Genomic DNA, 15,770 nt, shown 5'->3' with positions numbered 1-15,770 from the left:
TAGGGCTGTTAGAATAGTTTGTTACAAAAACTATCAAGACTGCTTTTGAGCCAAATTAATTGCATATTTAAGCTGATACTCCTCATTGATTCTTGTGTATTTATTCCTGATTTGCTTTGATGTAACTGGATAAAGACTCAGTCCTCTCACTTCTACTCAATAATATGCAGCCATAGCAACTTGTATTTAGAAAATGCCTTACCTTATCTGACCTCATACAAAGATACTAATTAATTTGCATCCCAACTGTTCCTCCTCCACATTGCTTTGAAACTGTAGGCTCCAAACACAGCTAAACCCATTTAAAAAAAAAACAAACCACCAAAAAAACCAGCTAACACTGCATGAAAACTGAGGGCTCTGCATTGTTAAAGCCTGTTGTTGAAATAATTATCACTTCCCCCTTCTACGGGAGATTTTCCTAGGAACTTTCTATGTCTGAACTTTTAAGAGTAATCAGAACTAAGCCCACCCCTACTACACAAGACACACAGAAAAGCAAAATGCTGCTTCCTGTAGATTCATGCTGTAATGGCAGGAGACGAACCCTAATTCTTACTTCCTTCACCTGAATAAGGATCAAACAATGTAGTACTGTCTTCCTCACACAATTCTGAAGATTTCAGGCCACTAAAAAGCTGCTTAACAGCAAAGCAGAGGTTCTCCACCTACAGCCCATGGTTGTTTCCTGCCTGCACCCCCATCAATCACCAATAGAGAGACAGGAAATTCAGAAGTGATGGGGAAATGTTAAATAAAGCTTTACGAGAGCTACAAATGCTCAGTCTACTGCCATTGCACAGAATATTACTCTTGGACTTAAAACATTCCCAAACCATTTCCCAAGGAAGAAAGACCATCTCAACTCCCATATAGGACACCTCAGCTGGTCTCATAGGGAACTCCTGGACAGAAATCTCTGCCCACTTCATTAAGCAGTCCTCAGCTACAGGCAGTGGGATAATACGGTTAGCATTGCCCATGCTACCATGGCAAAAAGGTACAGAGGTGTTGCCATCTTTAGTTCTATGATGGGAAGTGGTAACAGTATTCACATACAGTTCATAGAGGTTTTTGGGGGCCCACAATTGGAAGATTACTCATTTTGAGTATACAATCTCCACTTTTCTTAAGTAAACTGTCATGTCCTGTGCTGTCGTCCTTTCTTAACCTTCCTATGTCCACGTCCTATGCATAGGATACTGTAAAAAAATAGATGCAAGATGATGTGAAAAAATTACATGAATAATGCTATAATAAACAAGAGGCAGGGAGTGGAACATGAATTTCTCAGAAAAGTAGTTAACCAATAAAGAGAAACCAGCTTTACCTGGATATGTCCGTGACAAAGACATTTAGTCAGTGAGAAACTAATGAGAAAATGCAGGACCAGGCTAAGACAAGCAGAAGCCAGTTGGGAACGGAAGACGCAAGGTTCATCTTGCAAGTGATAGCAATCCTGCTTTCCTCAGACAGACGACTCCCAAGGGAAGTTGTAAAATAAAAGCTGTTCATCATGCATTGTATATAATGCATATTGGCTTTTAGTCTTTTTTATATAATCAGGCAATATATCAATGTATGCCTTATGACTCGAATGGCCTGACCACATAGAACCGCCTGACCACCTATAACTGCTGACGTAACATACGGGGTGCTAGAACACCAGAAGCCTGGCAAATTAAAGGAGAAAGGGGGACAAAAAGGGATACCTCTTTATTTATTTAGGGGCTCTAAGTGAGAGAAACAGGACAATATGGAAGACTGGAATACATTTTCAGAGTTGAGAAAAGGGTGAGAAAAGACTATGAATGTCCTGTGCATTATCCACAAAGGACATCCTCCTCAGAATGCTGGCAGTGTTTCCCTGTTCAGACCCAAACCCTATGTTTTAAACTTAATTGAAGCTGACAGTTTATTAGTGCCTTTATCTTCTTAACATTAACATGTAGAAAAGAAAATGTAATACTATAAAGTTATTCTCAGTCATTTTGCTTCATCTTGCTGAAATAATTAGCAGAACCACAGTTTAAATAGGCAGGGGTATTAATTTTTTAAAAAAAGAAATCGCTGCAACTCAAGAAAACAGATCTGACAGTAGTAAAGAAATTAATCAGTGCCAGGAAGTACATTAAAAAGTTGAACAAATTACCATTTCAATTTGCTGCCAATTTGATTCAGTGCAAACTTCAAAACTGTGAGTCTAACAGCATGAATGTCAGTATAGAACCAAGAAGTTCGCTCTAGTAATAATTAGAAAATTTAAGAGCTTCTTTTAAGTGGTTACAGATCTGTTGTTGCACCAATGAACAACTGTATCTGACGACAGGGTAACAGGTATTTTTGGATATTAGAAATGTGTACAAGGAAAACATCGTTTCCCTGACTGACCCTCTAAATTAAGTATCAGACTTCAACAGGTCGTGCAGGTTCTCGGACTGACACTTTGGAAGTTACCAGTTTGAAAGTACAGACTGTAATTGCCTAGCTAAGTGACAAAACATGGAACTGAGTGTCCTCATTTAGTTCCTTGAGCTTATTAGTCTGTTCATACATCTCTTCTAAGTTGTACTGTATAGTCTCAACACAAGACCATAAATTCTCTTTTCTCTGGTTGCCAAATCCCACCAACTTCAAACTGGCTGCATATAATAGTGGCCTGGATCTTTGCAGCCACTGTATACAAACAAAATTTGCAAATCTAAAATAAAATCCTCCAGGAAATCTGAATTGGGTTACAGTGAGAGAAGATTGAAAAGCAAGTGCAAACACACCTAGCCTGTGATTGAGCAACTTCCAAAGGAACGTGGTAGTTTATCACAGGCTCAAAAACCATGGAGAAATGAAATGCAACAGAAGCTAGAGCAAAGGGTCCATAATATAAAGAAAAACAACTGTGGTAAGACCAGACCAAGCAATCTATGCAGAGAAGACTGTACTTCAGGAACGTGAAGACAGTCTATCACATTCCTCCCTTTACTCCGTAGCAGTCCACAGCAGCAGTATGTGTAAACATCACACACCTGGAAACCATAGGCTCCTCTTTCCATTGGGAAATATTTTCTTTCACAAGAGTTTCCATCCTATCGCTCTCTTCTCCCGTGACATAACGAAAGGGAACAACTGGGACGCACTTTACTAGCTGGCAGCCAGACTTCTGTCAGCTGGAGCAACTGCACGTTGCTGTAGGGATTCCCAAACTACACTTATTTATGGTGGTCCCCAGTGATGAAAGAGCCAGGACTGGGGAAGCACGTAAGTGTTTTCAAGCCATCCTTGGTCCAGTCCTGAACTGAAACTCAGCTGAAGAAGATCTGCTCATTTTTACCTGGAAGCATTATCTGGTAGGACACAATATGAAACACCACCACTTCAAAAAAACATACTCAAGGCAACAAGTCTGATGATTTGAAAATCATCGCCTCTCTACAGTGATGGTTTTAAACGACAGAATACCAGCCTCTGAAGGCTGTCTACTTGCACAATCACTTTCTCCATACTCAATAGTGAGAACAAGTAAAAACAGAGAAACAGAAACCTATCAGCACCAAACCCATCAGGTCCAAAATAGTTCCAAGCAGAGCAAGGCTGACTCATGTTGGCAATGAATATCTAGGTGTATATAACTATTATTGCTGACGTTTAAAATTTACTTCCAGACATCTTTCTCCAGAACTGAATTTACAACACAAACTTTATGATAACTAAATCCAAATGAGTATCCTCTGAGAAGAAATCTTTTATGAAAATGAAAAAGTTTATGTTTCCTCTCTCAGTTTTCATTAAATAAAAAATTGATAATACTTTAATTTTAAATGTTTTGGAGTATCTACAGAAAAATAATGGGTTGAAAACCAAAAGGGTCAGGAGACTTACATTTAATAAATGCTTTATTTAGGGGTGTTTTGATCATGTAAATAAGCAAAATCATGTAAATCTACCATGTAAAACACAACTTCATCTGTAAATACATACCACACCAAAATTTGGTCTGACATTCACATATTCCTCCACAAATGTATAGTTTTGTGAAAATATAAATAAAGCAGAGTATAGCTTTGTTATTTATGATGGCAGCATTCCCAGTGGAAGACTTTCGTGGAAGCAGAACATCTCTCTCTGACTTCACAGTCCACCTATTTAAAAGTTATTTTTAGGAGTTCTGAATAATAGCTACATTTACAGAAACACAGAGAAGACTCATGTTTTAAGTGCTATATGTAGCAGATAAAGATATACAGAGATAACATCCCTTTTAATAATGGAGAAAGTCTGATCTTTAACACTTGTTCATTTTGGTCTTACAGGTCTTAATATTTGTGACATATCAATTATGATCCTGATTCTTGCAGCCGGTCAAATTTTCTTCAGGAATTACACTAAAATTAAGAAGAAGAAGAAGAAAAGATATTTCTGTAGTGCTTCTGGGCCTTTATTATTTTTGTACTCTCCAGAGACTTCATTTTTTAATGCTTAACCAAGATGTGACTGCTGTGCTATGTTACACAACAGGAATCCCAGAAGCAGTAGTGCTCAAGCTGGCAGAGTGTGACCCAGCACCGAGGTTTTAACCCACTGTTAGACAAAGGTAACCTAGCTCAAGAGGGGCAGCGCTGTGGTTTTCCTGAAGAGCTATCTTACCTGAGACACTGTCCACACAGTCCAACACTATGCCTCATAAATGCACAACCTCACTTGGAAAATTATATGGAGTCTCCCAAACAGTACTTCCTTACACCACCACAGCCTTCCCTGAGCTCTAAATATCCATTACTCCTTCCAGTGCCAAAGGTTCTTCCTGTAATTTAAAGTCTTAAAATAGACTTCACAGGGAAGGCCTGGTGTTTTTTATTATTTTTAAATACTGGAATTAAGTTTGAATGTCACAGTAGGTCCTACCTCCAGTCATCTTTGGTTAAGTTTGCCAGGATGTTCATCTCTTCTTCTTGCATGAGTCTATAAGCAGCACTTACATGATGATTTTCAAGAACAGAACGATCATTGTACAGTATTGCAACATCTGACCTAGAGTTAAAAACAAAAGGCAGAATCTGCAATAGCATCCTGATGATGGCATCGGGGAAGGTAGGACTGTGTATTCTCTATGAGAAATACTGACTACATATATATCAAACTGTGTTTATTTGTTCATATTGTATCAACCACTGGTAAAGCTTCTGTCCTAAATGCATAAAAAATTATCATTATGCCATTGTATACACTATTTGTGGGAAAGTAATATTTTTAAATGTGTAATATTTTATTTATATGATATAACCGTGGCAAAAATTTGTGAGATCTTTAAGCTTCTTGACTGTAGACAGGATTGCAGAGCAACAGAAATGTTCTAATTAGGCTACTCAAGAGTACTCTTTGGCTACACAACCATTTAAAATGCAATGCATTCACCAACAGAGGGGGCTCCACACATAGCACGGGTATTAAGAAGTTACTACCCCTGTTCTGAGAGAGATGTGTTTTGGCCCATGTCACTCACAATCAGAAGGAGCTGTAATTAATAAATAATTTTAAAACTTCAATTTCGTATGTTTTAAATGGATGCCATCTTTTGTCAGAAAACCAGGCATACCTCGAGCCTCATAAAAAAGGAATGGAAGAGATGCTCTGCTGAAATTTGATTGCATTCATGTGCTCCCTCAAGCCAGACCCTTACCATAATGTTAGCACCCTCAAGAGTGTCTTTTGTCTCTTAATTAAAGACTAACCTGCAATACTAAAATTACGCATAGATTTTCACAAATTTTGATGTAGTATGGAGTTTATCATACTTAGCTCCAAAATTTATTAATTCAGACCTGATCTGACTTGCTAAGCAACCTCGGGTCTCCCCTCTCTCCTACACTTCCATTCTAATAAAACTATTCCTGAGTATTTCAATTTGGTCAACTGAAAAGTCTGTACTAGAAGAAAGGTGTGATGATTTAGCAGTGCAGCTTACTATGATATTCATAAGGTAAATTCAACCCCTTGTTCTGTTGAACAATAGTATATGTTCAGTGTAACCACCCAGGTGTATGGTACGGTAGCAAGGAATCTAAAAAACTAAAATAGGATTGGAAACTTCATTTGGAGGGAACAAACCATAACCCACCTAAATAATGAATATGCTTACATTCATAATCCTACTAACATCATCAGAAAATCTGTGATTTGCCAATCATGTATGTTTATGAAGCACACTTTGACCCACAAAGCTACTTATGTCTGGTTTTAAACAGTGCTAAGACTTGCTATGACTGTGACAGCCATTTCATCAGCTTTTCTCAGGCAAAAGAAGTCTTGAATCACGGCCCTGGGATGGAACATCAAGGCCAAGTTGTACTAAGAGGGAAGAATGAGCTCCATCACAAAACAATACCTGTTTGCAAGCATGCCCAAGTAAAATGCAAAGGCTAACAGCTTAATTAATGTTCCACTTTTGCAATACTTCAGAGCAAAATATTAAGGACAAAAATAGAAAAGTAATATAAACTTGGAACAACAAACTGAAGTTTATTTTTAGCCAGATTATGCTGAGGGAGAAAAGAAGTATGATTGTATTTCAGCTGCAGATCTAGAATTTGTTCATTATTGAAGGGCGAATCTCGGGGCACAAGTCTGTTATGGATTTAATTTAAATGTAACCGTTGGGCACTTTATCTGTATAGGTGAGTTCAAGGATGCTTCTGTTGAAAGTAGGAGTATTTCTAGCACAGAGCTGTTTTGTTAGAATATGTCAGCACTTTGCTGAATTTTTTTTCACGAGCAGGTAAAGAGGACTCCTCGACTGAGGATACTAAAACCAAAGTATAGTCTAGTGTGAGAGAACAATAAGATGCCTTGTACTAGGCTAAGTATCAGGTGTACCATTTATTACCCAGGAATGGATTGGTCAGTGGTTTTCCTTTGATAAGCTAAAAATATTTCAAGGGAGAGAGGTATGTGCTGTTGTTCTGGACCGGAGGCTAAGACGACACGTTGTGCCTGCATGAGAATACAGTTAGCTTGACTTTCAAACTGGATTTCTTTCTAGATTTCTATTTTGCAGCTACTGCAGATGCTGTCAAAACATGCTAGGGGAGGACTTGTCGTAGGTATTTCTAAAGCTGTACTTCAAGATTTCTCTCTCTGTACAGGACCCTGTAACTTGAAATAAAATGTAGCACCTGAAGTAAATGCAGACACACTGATGAACATGAAGTGGTATTTTTCTGGGGACACTGCAAGAAATTTTTGAGTTGAAAGTATCAGAATTTAAGTGAGCAAATAGAGGGGTGAGGGGGTTTCGAGTTCGTGTTCTGAATCTTTTTGAAATCTTTCCTGAAGTATCAGCTCCAAAATATAATTATTTCAAACACTATGGAGCTAACACTTTCTTTGTTCATGTGAGCAGTCCCATTAACTGTACAGAGGTCAAGGAAGGAATTTGTAAAATCGGGAATGACCTGGTTACTTCCTGACTGTATCAGTTAGAGCTATGAAACAGTTCAGACCAATGAACAGCAAACTCCAGATATGACACTTAAGAGACCACTTTGCTTACCTTGTCTGAATATGAAAATTGTTTGTGGTCCCAGTATGTTCATAATCATGGACGGCAGCTGCAAAGATCATTGCTAGAATTTCCAGTTCTGTGAGCCAGTGCTGGTAAATGAAAAACAAATCTTAGTCATATTTTCTATAATAGCCTCATTCAGATTAAACACTACAGTACTGGAAATGTTTTGCATTACCTTCAATTTAAGTAAACTTTATTCTTGTCTTATTCCAGGTAACTATATATCCATAACATTTCAATATTACACAGTAAAGTAACTCCTTGTACTTATTATGATTTCTCTAAGAGCAAGTTAATGTTGTAACGTTCACTAGCAAAGTAAATATTGGCAGCCAAAAATATAAGACGTTATTAAGGTAATAACATGGTGTACTTTGTAGCTGTTTTGAGTAGGAAGTTTCTAACCTGCTAGCCCATACATGGCATTTGTCACTTGTGGCAGATTAATCTAAAAACTTGATATAAGGATAAGGTTATAATTTGTCTTTTAGTGAATAATATATATAGTTCATAATAAATTCCAGGTACAACATCAGCATTAACTATATTTGACCAGTGTACATAGCACTAAAATTAGGCCCATGGGAGACTTTTCTGTTCTAAACTTTATCATATTTTGTACTAATGCAAAAAAAGGGCCATAAGGCCAGTATACAGTTGCACAGAACAAAATGTAATACAGGTCCTGTATACAAAATAATGCAGACCTTAGAGTTTTGTGCACTTTTATACCTCTTGCTAACTGAGGCTGTTCTGTATCATTCAGTTTGTAAAATAGCCTCTGTTATTCTATCTTTCAAGTTCTACTTCTTGAATGATAAATCATCCTTGAGGAGAAAATTTACTCAATCTAAAAATGGGGGCAGAAAAATCATCTGATAATTAACCCCCGCAGTCACAGGACTGATTAAGTCAAATGCCAGTCAAGCATTTCCACACATATTTCAGATTTTTTTAGTGTAGAAGTAAGCTTCTGTACTGAAGGTTCAAAGAATGATCTCATCCTTATGCACCCATATATGCACATATATGTGTATGAATGGATACAAGATGTATAAGCTGCCAGAAGTATTATAAGCTGCCAATAGTAGTACTTCTTTCAAAGAAGTCTATATTGTTAAGTAATGCAAGAATAATGAAATAGGTCTTGCAACGACAAAATAAGACTGCTGAGGAACAACAAGTACTGGCTGTTGGTGAAGCAGTATAGATTAAAAAAGGTCACAACAGAGGAATGGGAATGTACTGTAAGCAGTTCTAAAAATGGAAACGGTGACCTTCATCGTATTGTGTGTCACAAGAAACCAGGCCATGACCGGTCCTGGCTTTCGCAATGTTTTCAACATACCAAATAGAACAGAAACCCAGAAATTGCTGGCAACTAAACTGAACATAATCTTTTTTTTTAAGATGCATTTTCAAAGATCAGCTTTTTTAGTAAGCAAAACCAAACACGATCTATGGGCTACACAGAAACTTCATACAGAACTATATGAGAGTAAGTACTCTAGAGACTGTAGCTGTACAGTCAAAATTCAGAGCAGTATTCAAATCAGAGAACCAAAGAACTAGTTTAACAAAAGAATCTCTAAGGAAGGAGGAGAAAGGTATTAGAGAGACAGTTAACAAGGGTTTTTCTCAAAGGGAGAGGGAAAAGCAGGTATCCAGAGGTCTGCAAGACTGCAAAGAGCTGGAACCTGCTTCCCTCCTGGAAGATACTATGCCATCCAGGTGTAACACCTATTGGAAAAGATCTCTTCTATTGAGAGATGTTTTCCAGTATTATAAATAGCATATAAGTAAACAGGTACATTTCAACTTTTCATGAGCTCTGGTTCAAACTATTTTCTTAAACAATGATGGATTAAAAAATGAGTAAGAAAGGGAGTCTCACAATGCACTTATTGACAGTAAAGACATTTTTTCCTTCAGTTTGAGCAATACAGATACGTGGGAGGAGAAAAGGGATGGTGGGAAGATGATCGATGACTCAAAAGTTCTTTACAAGATATATTCCCTGGGACTTGGATTCTTAAATCTTTATGAAGATGAACACTTTGTAAATGCAAGCTTGAGTTATATATTTCAGTCATATCATCTGGGGTTTAATCTCTTGGGAAGGTTAATAGATTGTGTGCCATCTGTGATATCTTACTTTCTAACACATTGATCTCAGGTGGCTGGATCTTGTTTCCTAAGCTAGACAGCAACTTTTGGAAAATACAGTGATCATTTTATTTCTTTAAATGCCACTCTGAATATGTGTTATTCTTCACTGGAATCTCTCTAAAGGCTTGTGGAGAAGCAAAACTCTGACCAGCCAAATTTTTTGGCAAATGCTGAAATATGGCTGGTTTTCAGGTGCTTATAAAAGATGCAAAATATATGACCTCAGCAACAGGAATTGTGAAAATAATTTTCTAAACCCCATTTTTTTGAAACATTTGTTTCAGTATGTCATTCAAAAGTGAACAAGGAAGACAGCAAGTCTTTGCAAGATTTGGGAGTCAGTATCAGTTCCTTAAAATACAATGAAAAAACAAGAACTTCAAATCGCATGCTAATCTGCAAAAAACTCACAGGAATTTGATATAGAATTGCATCAAACTGAGTCTAGTCCAGGTATTTGTTAGAAGATACAGCAGAGTTAAAAGGGGCATTACATTGGACATACTCTGAAAACTATTCGCTTGAGAAGCAAACTTCAAATTGTTATTGCACAAGGTTCTGTAGAGTTAACCAGGCAACAGGAAAAAAGCACAACAAGTTAAATAGAACATTTGCATGATACTGATGTGTTCTCAAACTGCAAATGACATTTGGGACAGAAATACTTTGCAAGCTGCAGAATCACTAGGCCTTCTTTCAAACACTGATTTCTATAAACGTTCCTTCTGCCTGGCAAGCTACATCTGTTTGAAGGCACTCTTGACTAAGTGTTGTCCTAGTTAGACATCTTTCCAAGAACTTTCCAATATAAAAATTCAGCAATTCAAATCTGAATATTTAAAACCTGGCCTAATTTTATAGGAATGTTTCGTAGCAGCATTGCAACATTAATGAGGTTTTCTAGCAAAGTAACAGAAATACAGTCTAAGCTTTTCTGAAAACAGTTGTCCAAATCACATCAAAGTGCAGTTACAAGGTTAAGATGCTGATATTGTAAAACTCGAGATGGCTGAACATCCCAAATTGACTAGGATAGGTCGGCAAGTTGGAACCTTGTCCTGGCATCACAAAGAATATATGGATGCTACTGTCTTTTTTGAAGGGCTGAGGGGCACAGTTACAATGGGCCAAAGGGATGTTTATAATGTGTAATACAACAGAGGGATTTTCCTCCCTGTTAAGTTGCTGATCCAGATGTATACCCGCAACAAAGATGTCTCACATCACTTAATGCTTGCAGTTGATCTTACAGTAGAAGAGAAGGGTAGGATAGGAACCATGATCTAATATCTTCAAGCTTTTTTGTTTATTAAAGTATTATTTTGATAGGTGAGCACCTATACAACAACTTTGGTTTCGAGTGATCTTGGCAAGAACTGTCTAGCCTATTCTTCTGTCTAGTATGGGAGTCTTTTCTCAAGAAAACCTCTGAATAAGAAAAGGAATCTTGGCTGCTGAAGACTCCAGGCTTCACTTTGCAAGTAGTACTTGTGTTAAAATGTAGCTTTAAAATCTTGATGCTTGGAAGAAAAACACTTCTTTCAAACAGTAGATTTAAACCCTCCAATGCCTAGGTACTTGTTCTTTCCTCTCCTGAAGCCAAAGGTAAAGCTTCCAGTGAGAAAAGGCTTAACATAAGTCAGTGACTGTCATTTATTATGTATATATCAGAGCAGAAACATTCAGTCAACTCTAAAACCAGAAATCAGACCCTATCACTTCCCACTTTTTTGGGGTGGGGTTTTTTTTTGGAAAGAAGTGAATTCGTAGTGAAGACAAATCCTCAAAAGGCCATTGACAGAAATGTCCATTTTCTTTCAGTCAGTATTTACTTTTGTCTAGCGAACTGATAGCGAGGAGACTCCCACTGCTGGTACTAAACCAAAGGTAAATGTTTAGAGTAAAAATGCTTGCACAGACTCACTTCAGTTCCCAAAGCAAATACTAAAAAATATTGGGATATTGCAATATTGCAAGGCAAATGCAATCTCCTGCATACTATAGGCACATACAGTATGCAAGAGCAGTTCTAAATAAGGTTATAAACTAAAAGAAAAAGCAGCTGCAGAGTATTTGAGTAAGCTTGCACTGATTCAGTATATCTTTCAATGGCCAGAACCTCAGCAGATACTAAAGCTTCCTTGCCTGATCACACCTCCCAGGCTCTGATGAGGAAGCGTAAAATTCTCACCTGCCTACTCCTGCATCTCTTTTAGTATGATATATAATGCCCAAGCCAGGCAATGAAAAGCAAAAAGGATTTAAGGAGGATTTTTTTCTCTTTTTTCCACTGCATCAGGAGAGTTCCAGCCTGGAAGAACTGTTAAAATGACATAAAGTTCACAGCCTGAATGGCAGTTTTGAATCTATCTCTGCACAATCTTCAAAGGAGCTTTTTTCTTAAGAAAAGACAAACGTACACATGTATCCAAAACATCAGAGGCTGAGAAAAGAAGAAATTGAACTTTGCAGTATTTCTTACCATGATACCAGTGTGAATCATTATGTAATGCACAGTTTGAGTAACATCAGCTGCATGGACCAAATTGTGATACGGATTTTTGTATTTGCTGTAACCAACCTCAAGAGCTTCAGCAAATGAAATAAGATTGGGAACAGGGATCTGGGGGGAAGCAAAAATTAAAATAAATGGGGTTTTTTTCCTGCAACAGCTGCAAAGTTAATCATGCAATAAATAAACCACAAATATACCATAGACTTTAGTTAACGAACAGCAAAAGTAAAATTTAAAATGTAAAGATCTAATATTTTACATGCATCAGCAAGTCTTCACCCAGTTCTTGTAGATGTTATATCCCTCTACATACACCTCACACAGCACGTCATTAGTGTACAAGAGACTGCAGAGCTATCAACCAAATAGTTTTCAAGACATGTCTGTCTGTCTGTCTGTACCAGGAATGCAGATTGCTCATATAATAAAGGCGTGACAGCTAGGCGTCTAACACTAGGATTATCTCTTTTTCTTCACCAGTTTTACTTTGCCTGAGATGCAGTTTCCTTGAATCTGATAGTCTGCCTTCCCTTCCTTCTCTTCCTCCAGCCAATGTATGAAGTACAGGTACTACCTAGTCCCATTTTTTCCCATATAATGAAATGACATTTTCCTTAAGATTTTTTTTTCTTTATTTAAAAGCTCTGCAAGGTAAACAGTGGGACTGAGAATGGGCTTAAGCCCGCTGAGGCAGTAACACCGTGTACCGTATTGCTAATGGTAGTCCTGGTGTCGTTCTGACTTCAAGCACCCAGAGCTTGAACGGAAAAGCTTGGTTGGGAAAGCTGAGTCTGGGTTATCAGCTAAAATTAAAATACTCAAACCAACTTCAGGGTGAAGCAGCCTTTTCAAATGGAGCATGGTGTTTTGCAGTAGGGAGATTCTGAAACTGTAATAAAACTTTGATTTGGTACTATTATAATGATAAATTTGGCACTTTGATCCTTTTTTTTTAATTCAGCCTTTCAAAGTTGGTTCCAAGTACCCCATATTGTATTGCAACACCCTGCAAACACCATGGAAAAGCAACTTTCTCTTTATGTAGTGCTCAAGTTGGTTAGGAGGGGAAAGCTCAGCTGGAACCCCAGCACAGTGTTGGGCAATGTACTATGATCTGGACCGTGAAAAAGTACTGAGGACTAACTTCAGTTTTCTCCCTTATTGGGCATCTTTGTTCCATGAAGCTGGGACACTGATTCAGTACTGCTGAGTAAATAGGCTGTATACATAATCTATTTAATGTTTACAGCATTTAGCTGCTCACTAGCAACATCCCACCTCAGACTGACTTGACATGGGTGTACACAGCTTTCCATTTTTTGGGTTGCAGAAAAATGTGCATATTTTCATGCTCTGGGTGAAGTTCCATTTGGTAGTACTATTGGCATATTACAATGTTCAATTTGCCATATTCTTTGAAATTCTGCACTGCATTGTACAATAAAACACCATTTCAAACATATCCTAGCTTCCTTGTATTTGAAATTTGACATGCTTATTTATGCATACATATTTTTATTTGTGGCTAGTTTCTGACCTTGAAACGGCTCAAAAGGTCATATCGGGTAAACAGCTCATACATCATAAATTTCAGACTGTGCTCTCCACTTGCTTCATTTAGGGCAAATACGTCAAAAGACCATTTATCAACATCCTGTAGATGAGGGGAAAAGAAAAAGAACATAAAGTTTCCATCTGTTTAAGTAGGTTTCCAGTTAATCACTGGAAAAGATATTGTGGGGGTTTGGGGGGGAAGAGCAAGAATTTGGTGGGTTTTTATTGTCCAACTCTTTCAAACTCCTACTGTAGATAACACATTAATGGCTATTTCAATATTAATGATTAAAATAGTTGTGTCAGTTAGGAATAAAATACTTGTAACATGACCTATGCAACTTTGTATGCTTTGAATCAAAGGCCTTAAACTTTCAAATTTAACTTTCTGCTATAGAACTTCATGGAGCTAATATGAATACCTATCCTTTAAATAGGTTATTTTGCAATGTCTTTAACACTATAGCCATATACCAATTTGAGAATAATATAAGTGTTTGACTTCCAGGGGAAAAGGTGAGGCACTACATTCTCAAAAAATACCATTTTTTACTTGCATACATATATGTATATGTAAAAGATTGCCTTTTGGTGAACTACAGTAATGCCTTAAGTGCACAGCAAATACTGTACTTGTTCCATAAGCTTCAGCTTCTTTTGCTAGCTCTATCCCAATACTACTTCTTCTTTTTTCTTTCCTAAAAAGGAAACAAATTCTGCTGTCTGAAACACTGATTACCATACCACTGGGAGCTGATAAAACCATGTCTCACATTTCTATAAAAATTTCTATACAAATTTCATCCTATTGCTCTAATAACATCTAAATGAAATCGCAACTAACCAGTGAAAGAATGAACAGAAACATTTGCTATTTGTGAATTTTTAACTATGAACTTCTCTGTTTTGTTTGTTCAGTTCTGTTGCACTAAGTATGGCTAAGATATGTTCAGTAGAAAAATGTATTCATTTCACTCTAAAAGTCACTAAACATGAGTACAAACACATTCAAATTCCACAATGATTAAACTTATTCACCTTAAATGTTACTATCACTTCTGCTGGGTAAGGCAAACCAACCATGCTAGAAGTTCTTCGGTACATCCTAAAAGAACAAATAAAATATTAAGTAATAGCCCTTTAAAAAGTACTGGAACAATTTCTCTTTTTTTAATTCATCTTTCACAGTTTGTGAAATAATACTAAGCTATTTAAGGATCTGATCCCAAAGATGACATAAGTCTTTTTATGAACTTATGAGAGAAGCTCCTCTGCTGGCGTATTACTCTCTTATGTTAGTGCAATCTTTGGTATGTTGTGTAAAAGTTTCCAAGCTATAAAGTTCACTCCCAGAATTTTCCAAAGTCCAGGAAATTTCATTACAAATTTAGAGGTTTCATCAGGATTTCTGTATAGAAAAATACGGCGATTGCAGAAATTGAAACCTAAATCCTGGCTCAAAGTTCTGCTTCAGGTTCATCCCACCACTTAAGGGATCTTCAACCATACATGCTGTGGTTAAATGCAGTACTTGCTATAATAAGAAAACAATGCTCTCACCTTTCTACAAAAATCCCAGCCTGTACAGCGTGCACAATGCTTCGGAATTTGGGTTTTTCTTCAGGTCTCCTCTTCACTATTCCCATTTCCCTCGTGAATGTAGAAGCTAACCAGTCCCGCACTTCCAGCGGGACCGAATCTGACTGGATGTCAGAGAGCTCATCCTCAGTGTCCAAAAGCTTCCTACAAAAAGATTAACAAGTAGATGGCAGAATGAAGCAATAGGAGTATGGATAGGTGAACAGCTAACAGAACTTAACAGGAGCTGAGGTTGTCTGTAGAACTGGCTGAGCACATAGAATCATAGAATCATAGAATCATAGAATCATAGAATGTTTTGGGTTGGAAGGGACCCCTAGAGGTCATCTAGTCCAACCCCCCTGCAGTGAGCAGGGACACCGCTAACTTGATCAG

At 37.4% G+C, this 15,770-nt stretch overlaps 1 protein-coding gene across 1 annotated transcript in view; it reads right to left on the bottom strand.

Moving 5' to 3' along the window:
* PDE1A (phosphodiesterase 1A) overlaps positions 1–15,770 on the bottom strand; it is a 160,762-nt gene that overhangs the window by 30,528 nt on the left and 114,464 nt on the right. The window contains exons 3-8 of the mRNA XM_035901434.1: positions 15,357–15,539; positions 14,835–14,901; positions 13,780–13,896; positions 12,210–12,350; positions 7,544–7,644; positions 4,900–5,025 (exon numbers count right to left, since the gene is read on the bottom strand). Coding sequence (XP_035757327.1) covers positions 4,900–5,025; positions 7,544–7,644; positions 12,210–12,350; positions 13,780–13,896; positions 14,835–14,901; positions 15,357–15,539 — 735 coding nt within the window. The remainder of the gene's footprint in view (positions 1–4,899; positions 5,026–7,543; positions 7,645–12,209; positions 12,351–13,779; positions 13,897–14,834; positions 14,902–15,356; positions 15,540–15,770) is intronic.

Source organism: Egretta garzetta, unplaced genomic scaffold (assembly GCF_000687185.1).
Source record: "Egretta garzetta isolate BGI_Z169 unplaced genomic scaffold, ASM68718v1 scaffold539, whole genome shotgun sequence".
In the NCBI taxonomy this organism is placed as follows: domain Eukaryota; kingdom Metazoa; phylum Chordata; class Aves; order Pelecaniformes; family Ardeidae; genus Egretta; species Egretta garzetta.
The sequence above is the reverse complement of the archived record's forward strand: the minus strand, read 5'-3'. Positions and strand labels throughout refer to the sequence as shown.